Source organism: Argentina silus (genome assembly GCF_951799395.1).
Source record: "Argentina silus genome assembly, chromosome: 15".
In the NCBI taxonomy this organism is placed as follows: Eukaryota; Metazoa; Chordata; class Actinopteri; order Argentiniformes; family Argentinidae; genus Argentina; species Argentina silus.
This window is the reverse complement of record NC_139669.1, coordinates 2,854,547-2,863,378: the sequence shown is the minus strand read 5'-3', so window position 1 is coordinate 2,863,378 and position 8,832 is coordinate 2,854,547. Positions and strand designations below refer to the sequence as shown.

The following is an 8,832-nucleotide window of genomic DNA, read 5'->3' as shown; positions in this document are numbered from 1 at the left end:
CACTACATTCCACAGCATTAAAGTGGTCTGGTTGGTATTGAGGTGGTTGAAACTGAGGCTAGGCTAGACTAAAGGTTAGGGATTCAGTTTGAGTAAAATCATCCAATGTTTACCATTAGGGACACAAAACTAGGACAGTGGGAGCAGTAACAAAAAGTTCATTGTTCAGAGAATAGCATTAGGCCTAATTCAGTTATATTAGCTAATGTGGTATTCAGAAAGGCCAAGAGCCGCTATAAATAGCATTCATTTGACTGCAGTCGTCTGCAACATTTAGCTACAAAAGCTGTAGCTGAATGCTAACCGTTAGGAGGGAGCATAAATTAAAAGAATTAAGTCCTGTGGAAAGTGGTTAGCGGATGCTGGAAATGAACAAGCATTAATTTCTGTGTCGCTGTTAGTCAAATGTGTGAGTACATAAGCCATGTTTTATTTGAGTGTGTTATATGGAAAGTTAATGGTTGTTAACAAATAGAGATGATAATGAAAACAGAATACTGTACCTTAAGCATTCATTTCCCATTTGTGGACTTAATACCCATTTGGTCCGACCCAATCCCACTTTAGATAAAGCCCAAATTCCCATGGAATGCACAGAGAGTGTGATTTCAACATTTTAACACAATTTTTATTGAAATAAAACTGTCTTTAGTAAAAAAAACGGTACAAATTGTGTCCCCAGGATACATTATTTAGCAAACAAATGGATGGAACAAAAACAGTATCAAAACGAAAAGTGTTACAATGGGGATAACTGCAGCTTTAAATACAGTTCACCTCACAGATGGTACACAAGCAACACGGAACACAGTCACTGAACCGCAATGCCTCCTGGGCATTCTAAATCATATTTGTCTATTAAGCATGGCCTGCTTTATTGTGCTCAGTATAAACCCACCAGTGTTAGGCTGGAGATTACACTTTAACATGACCTGCCGTAAGCTGAGTCCCTTGTGTGGTAGATGAGGGTGTGTCTGTGTGTGTGTGTGTGTGTGAGTGTGAGTGTGAGTGTGAGTGTGAGTGTGAGTGTGAGTGTGAGTGTGTGTGTGTGTGTGTGTGTATGTGTGTGTGTTTCTCTTCTGGTTCATGCCGTAATATGTAGAGTTGAATGCAAGCATTACTAACAAGGTTCAGTTTTTCACAGACAATGAATGGCTTTGCACTGAGTATAAAGCACACAGAGAAAAATGTTGCAGTCAGAACAAACAACAAATGATGAAAACAAAAAAAAATACAACAGCAAAAATAGTTTGTTATTCACATATGTACAATTTGTATAATTACTACCTCACACGATTGTCTCTTAAATCATTGGAAGAGGTCATACGAACAAAGCGAACATCTTTTTTTTGGTATATTCTCTCCAACCAGTACTATAACTGCAAAACGCCATTCAACCTTGGTCTCCTGTTCTATTCATTTCAGAGCCTCTCATTTCACAGTGGATGTGACATTATTCACAGCTTGCCGGAGCCCGGAGTCCATAACTCATAAATGTGCCATACCACGCTCCTGACATGAAGAAGCCATTATGAGCAGGCATTTAACGGCCCCCACATATGTACATTAAATAAAGCAAGGCACTCTCTGTGTACAGGCGAGTGGGGCCCGAATTACCTGTGATTAATCTGTGCAAACAATTTACTTAAGCCCCAGTAAATGAAGAGAATAATGAGAGACATCTCTCAATGGCCTGACAGGACGTACAGCGGCATTGGGTAAAAAAAGGGACTTCCCCTCTCCCTCTCCTTTCTCACTTCTCCCCTTGGCTCTTTACCTTTGCCGAAAGATTTTAATTGGTTCGAACCCAGTGAAAAACACTGAAAAGTGCCATTTAGGCAACATGTTGTTTTCCAATGGCAGCCGAGACAATAAAACTGTCTGAGGAATTCTCATTAGCTCTTTGTCACACTTGAACAGACTCTGTGGGCGAAGGGAAATATGATCCTGCCATAAAGAGGGCTTTAAAACCAAATGATTTCTCAAAACACATTCACACAGAGTGTGTGTGTGTGTGTGTGTGTGTGTGTGTGTGGGGCACAGTAAACTAAAACGCCCAAACCAAACATATGCCCTCATTTAAATAAAAACAAATACAAAATCAACAGAAGCTCCTTCATTTAAACCCCCTAAAAAAAGGTGAGAGAAAACTTAAATAAAAAAACAATGATATATTCTTCATAGTGCGAACGTGTCACGAGTTCAATTTAAAACAGACATAAAATCATAATGAAAACAAGAGATGAGGAGGCAAGCTTGCCCTGGTTTGGGATAGGGGGTAGTGGGCATGCTGGCCGTGAGAGAGACAGTGTGACCAGTGCAGCTTTGGTGGCAGATCTTTTATGAATGAATCAGTTCCATGACTACCACATATTGCCGCGCCACATGTTGTTCCTGTTGTACTCTGCCGTGTTAACGAAGGATTCTCCTACCTGTTTGCTGCTGTATTTCGGTGGGTTGGCCTTGTAGCTGTAATCCGAATATTGATCGGAGCCCGTAGAGTTGTTGTCGCCCGTGCCCACAAAGGTGTTGGTGGCGGGCAGATCCTGAACAGCCTGGTGCTTCTTGGAGGCGGAGGGGGACTGGGGTTGGAGCTGGATGGATGGCAGGGGGGAGTTGGAGCGGTAGTGCCGCCCCAGGTCCGGGCTGCCTGGGGGGTAGTTGAGGGGCAGGTGGATCCTGGGGCTGTCGTTAACAGAGTCGTTTATCAGCTTGAAATTGAGGCCCTTCTGGAGGCTAGCCTCCTCGTCCTCCTCAAGTGGCTTAGCAGGCTTGGGGGCCTTGCTCTTCTTGCTCTTTTTGCCCTTCCCGCTCTTGGGCCCCTGTTTGGGAGCGTAGAGATCCTTGCTCTCCTTCTTGCCCGCCTGGTAGCCGCTCTTGGTGTCCTTCTGTAGGCGGTGCCTGATGACCACGACCACCACGATGACCAGGATGACCCCAGCGAGGCCTGCCAAGCTGCCGTACAGGATGTTGCTGCGCTGGGCCATGGCGTAGTTGGGGTCGCCGGCGATGTCTCGGTCCAGGGGGGTGTACAGGCTGTGGCCCACCAGGGACTCTATGAGGGTTCTGTTCCCGATGGTCTCGTTGACGAAGATGTGGACCAGGGCCGTAGTGTGGCGCGGAGGTTTGCCCTTGTCGCTCACCTTCACTACTAGCCGGTGGAGACCATTGTGCTTGCCGGTAAACTCCTGGGCCAGTGTGATCTCCCCGTTGTTGGGGGAGATGTGGAACAGTCCGTGAGGGTTGCCCCCGGTGATACTGAAGATCAACTCTGCATTGGGTCCTGTGTCGATGTCCTCAGCCTCGACCACCTCCACTCGCGTATCAGGGGCAGTGAGAGGGGGGAGGTACTTGTAGGTGGAGTTGGAGGGTTTGGTGACATAAGGGGCATTATCATTCTCATCCAGCACGTTGATGGTCACGCCCACATAGGACGATCTAGGAGGATCACCGGCGTCCACGGCCTTCAGGCGGAAGGTGTAGGTGCTCTCCTTCTCCCGGTCGAAGGAAATGCTGGAAAGGATGGTGCCTGTGCCGTTCTGGATAATAAACTTCCCGTTGTCGGGTTCTACGGAGAGTCGCACCCTGGCGTTCTCGCCCTTGTCGGCGTCGATTACCGTCACCATGCCAACGGGGCTGAGCGGGGGCATGTTTTCCAGGACGGAGAAGCTGTATCCGCTCAGCATGAACTTGGGGTCGTTGTCATTGCGGTCGAGAACCTTGACCACGACCGTGGCCGTCCCCCTCAGACTGGGCGAGCCCTTGTCTGCCGCCGACACGTGGAACTCGTATTCTTCCCTGTGTTCGCGGTCCAGCTGGTTCCTCACACGCACCTCGCCAGTGATGGAGTTAATCTCAAAGAGCCCCTTGGTGGCTGCGTCCATGATGATGCTGTAGGTGAGCTCTGCGTTGGTGCCGCTGTCTGCATCCGTAGCTACAACATCCAGGACTTTATCCCCAGGCTGGTTCTCCTCTGCAAAGTCCACCTCGAACAGGGTCGGGGAAAAGACAGGAGCATTGTCATTCATATCAGTAACCCGAACCTTTAGGGAGTTGGTACTGGACAGAGCAGGGTTGCCAGAGTCCACTGCCACTATCTCTATGATATAGTCTTTGAGACGCTCATAGTCCAGCGGTGTAGTGGTCTGCAGGAAGTACTTCCTCTTCCTGTCGTTGGCGGACTCGCTGGCAGGCCGTAGCTGGAAGGGGACATCGCCAGCCACCACACAGGTCACCACGGCGTTCTCTCCCTCATCGCGGTCTGAAACCTGCACCAGGGCCACGGGGGTGCCGATGGGCATGTCTTCGGAGATGTTGGCCACGCCGTCGTGATGCGTTACCAGGCCGATGCCGCGGATCTCGATGGCGGGCGCGTTGTCATTCTGGTCCTTCACGTTGATGTTGACCAGCACCTTGGAGCTCTTGGCGTTGGGGCCGCGGTCCTTGGCCACCACAAAGAACTTGAGGAAGTTCTCCTCCTCGCGGTCCAACAGGCCTTTGACGTAGATGACGCCTGTGGAGCGGTCGATACGTAGGAGCCTCTGAACCGTCTCAGAGGCCTGGTGGAGGCTGTAGTCGATCTCCCCATTGATGCCCATGTCAGCGTCGTTGGCTCTAACCTGTAGGACACACACAAACACAAAAGGGGTGGGGGGGGTTACCAATAGGGACACATGAATTTCATGTAGGACAACCGAAAACAGTTGTCTCTTTTTAATTGCAAATATGCGTTTCCTCAACACACTCAAATGTGTATAATAAGGTGTAAAGAATATTAATACCAAAACAAATTGATTAATGCTCTGTATGATACATAATGGGCCATCTAAACCAAGTGCACCCGCTCTCACATAAACATCTAGTGATTGTCACATGGGTGGTTGGAGTCTAATGGGGAAATGAGTGAGGGTGTTAATGTCCCTCTCATTTGCTCCTACAGGGGCCATTAGGGCGAGTGGTGGGAGTGGCAGAGATCGGTGACAATGGATTGACTGTCCCTGTCTGTGTGATTCTTGCGAAATATAAGGCTCATATATAAATGGAGAAGTGGCTTGCATGTGAGTGGTTAATATATTTGTACATGTTACCTACACAATCGGAAATGTCAACTGTTTGGTGATAACATATTCGCACATAAGCAAATCTTAATACATCATTGACCGAGACTCCACATAGCACAATATATCGTATGTGACGGTGTATTTCACATACATGCTGTCATCTGACGGTACATTGCACAATACACTGTAGCCCTGTGTGACTACCTGAGTTGATCTGGTTTGACTAGTACTGTTAAAACATTGCGTGAGGCATCATCTAGATTGAAAATTAACCAGTGACTCACTTTGACCTTTGGACCCAACCTTGTGCGTCACTGTCACATTCTATTGGACGGTGCGTCATGAGTGACAGTCTGCATACAAATAAGAACCACTGACAGAATGGGTATTACATTACGCATTATAGCAGGTCCTACGTACAGTATCCTACGTACAGAACTCCCCAGCCCTCATATTACTGAGGCATGCATGACTTAATCTGACTCAGTCATGAGATTATCCATGGGGCTTATTAGTATTATTGCTCTGTGTGACTCATTCTATTTCAAACGCCACAGAAACCCCACATTAATTTCCCTTAACATGCATTCCGAGTGTGTTTCTTTGAGGAAGCGGAAATGGTTGATTGACACTTCTGACCCTTTTTCCCCTATCGCCAAACATTCACTTGCAAGGGCTCCACCACAAGATTAAGAAGGGACTGACAGAATACTCTTGACACAGTATTTGAAAATAACTTCATTGCATTGAACTAATTGTTGACGAGGAGATTAGCAGTATTTATACCAATTTTATGCCTGGACACTTGCCTGAAATTGCTCCTGGAAAACAGCCAACTTCTATGGCTTGCCTAATCTTAGCAGCGGCTGTGTTTGCTTTGCAATTCAATATGCAATTCTCAGAACCTGTCAATAATTCACAAGTGTTTTGTAAAGCCAGTGTTTAAACCGTCAGAGGAGAACCGAGAAGAAAAATCGATTGGCTGAATGAAAGAATATGATTTGGTTTCATCGTTTCCTTAACCTTAACCCTTTTGTTTTGGTTCAGAGCCCAGGACGTAGTGTAACGAGGGTGCTTGACAATTGCCCCTCACAATTCCAGGGGCTCGAGAGCTAGTTTCACAGAGCTAGTTTCACAGATTCTTTCTCTCACCAAGTCTCTCCCAGATCCAATTATTGAAACACTCAAACCGCAAATAGTTTAAGAGGCTGTAAGTGAATCTGTGGTTTGGAATGAAACAACAACTTCAGAGCATGAAATGGCAACATGATACGTGTTAAACGCTAGTTGTGTGTGTGTGTGTGTGTGTGTGTGTCTAATTCCCTCACCTGCAGTACAGAGTGTCCAATCTGGCTGTTCTCGGCCAGCTCTGTTTCGTAGTGGCTCCTCTCGAACTTGGGTGGGTTGTCGTTCTGGTCGGTGACGGTGACCCTCAGTAGAGCGCTGCTGGCGCGCGGCGGTGTCCCCCCGTCCACCACGCGGATGTTCAGGTCGTACGAGTCCTTCTGCTCGCGGTCCAGGTTGCCCATGACGATGAGCTGCGGCAGCTTCTCGTCCGTGTCCTCGGCCACCTGCAGGCTGAAAAGCTGGTCGGCGTCCTGCCCGGCGGTCAGCGAATACTCTGCCACGCCGTTGTGGCCCGAGTCCTTGTCGTGGGCCATGGGGATGGAGAAGAGCGCCCCGATGTGCGTGTTCTCCGGGATGGACAGACTGAGGATGGGCGAGGCGAACTGCGGCGTGTTGTCGTTGACGTCCTGCACCTCGATGCGGCCCTCGATCAGCCGCGGGCCCATGCCCTTGATCAGGTCTGTGATGGACACCTCGAACTCCAGGAAACACTTCTCTCCCTCAAACAGGTTGCGGCAGTCTCTCAGGGTCTCGCGGTCGATGGGGACCTCCGTGGTGTAGATGTCGCCCGTCTTGCCGTCCACCCGCAGGTAGGGCTCACCCACCTCCAGCTTGTACAGGTGGCCTGAGTCGGGCAGGCCCTCGTCTGACGCCAGGCTGCCGATCAGAGTGTTGGGCGGCTGTTCCTCGGGCGCGTGGTAGAGAATTTCATTGGGGGCGGCGCCACAACAACCCAGCAGCACGGCAGTCAATGCCAACAGAGCCGCCCACCTCAACGCCATCACTCCGCCCAACTGACACAGCATCGGTCTGTAAGGGGGAAAAATAAATAAATAAACAAAAGACAAACAAAGAAACAAACAAGATTAGAGGAAGCCTCTTCCACACAAAGGGCACGAACATTGCCAAAAAACCTTTTAACGGCGATTGACTTTGAATTCAGAGGAGGGTAACTCTTCACGATTTATGACAGGTAATTTTTTTAACACAGCATATTGTAAACGTCTTCTTTCGCAAGGTACTAAATGTGTACGAAACAATTACTTGTGCGAGACCTCTGCTTCATAGGAGGAGCGCAAGCCTTGTACAATGCACGAAACGGGGCCGACCTTGCACCTCTGCCAGGTACTGTGCGTCAGCTGGACAGTATGACAGACGCGTAGGACCTCTAGAGCCATTGCTGAGACCCTCCTCCTCCAGCCAATAAGTGCCTTGACAAAGACACAGGCCTAAGTTGGGCAATTTGGACTTCAGTCAAAGCCACCACAAGCAAACGGTGTGTACTCTTACCTATTCGGATTTTCTTTTAAACTGAATACTCCACTAAATGGCAGCGGAGCTCATATTTGGTGCCAGAAATCTGGCTTTTGTTTTCTGCGATGATGGAAATCTCAACCAAAGCATCCCCCCCCCCCCCCCCCCATAATCAAGGACTAATTTTAACACAAGGTAATTTACACAAAGCAAGACTGCTTTTGATTCTTAACCTCTTTCGTCCTTTATTAATTACCGCTCCACCGCAGCGCAGGCTTTGATCGCCATTCCCCTAGATGGCTACTTTTTTTCCCTCTCTCTATTTTCTCCCCTGGCTGTAATTCATTCCACTTGTATATTTCCTACTCCATGGAATGTCTCATGCCTCCTGTAACCAAGGACAGAAAAAGGAGAAGGGTCAGGGAAGTTAAACTGTGGAGTTCTCACGTCCTTGTTTTTTTCTTGCTTCACCACCACCACCACCACACACACACACACACACACACACACACACACACACACACACACACACACACACACACACATCATACTTCAAACTGCTCTTTCTGGTCTACCATGCTGAATAAAGAGACACAATTATCATTCTCAGCATAGGGCCTACTGTACTTCATCACCCTATAGCAATCTTGAGTGATCGCTATTTGATAATGCACAGAGGTGTGTGGGAATGTGTGTGTGTGTGGAACCTTCATTTCCTGGTCTGGTCCTGAGGCCAGAGAGGGAGACAGAGAGAGAGAGAGAGAGAGAGAGAAAGAAAGAAAATAGAGCTTTTCTAATCTTCCACTGGCCACTTGAGCTATTAAACATTCACTAGGAAAAGGTTCTCTGTTTCAATCCTCATCACGCTGCAGGAGGAGAGAAGAGAGGGGGAGGGGGTAGAGAGGAAGGTGGAGGAGAGAAAGGCACCCCCCCCCCCCCCCCCCCGGTATGAGGGAGCCACATGCTACATTAACAACCAACACATGAGCGGGAGGAAAATGATAGTGAAGATAGACGGAGAGAGAAAAAAGAAAATCTTATAAATAAAGCCGGTTTCTGTTGAATCCATTAAGGTTTAAGGTCACGGTACTTTGATGTTGCCCACTGTGGTAATTGCAGAGGACCCTCTCAAGCCTGTAGAACATTAGGCTTCTCTCTCTCTCTCTCTCTC

The 8,832-nt window shown here is 48.2% G+C and overlaps 1 protein-coding gene across 1 annotated transcript in view; it reads right to left on the bottom strand.

Annotated features, from left to right (window-relative positions):
* Positions 1 to 958: 958 nt before the first annotated feature.
* LOC310816419 (protocadherin-1-like) overlaps positions 959 to 8,832 on the bottom strand; it is a 16,682-nt gene continuing 8,808 nt past the window's right edge. Inside the window, exons 2-3 of the mRNA XM_083686602.1 lie at positions 6,389 to 7,217; positions 959 to 4,619 (exon numbers count right to left, since the gene is read on the bottom strand). Coding sequence (XP_083542728.1) covers positions 2,364 to 4,619; positions 6,389 to 7,213 — 3,081 coding nt within the window. The 5' untranslated portion in view covers positions 7,214 to 7,217 and the 3' untranslated portion in view covers positions 959 to 2,363. The remainder of the gene's footprint in view (positions 4,620 to 6,388; positions 7,218 to 8,832) is intronic.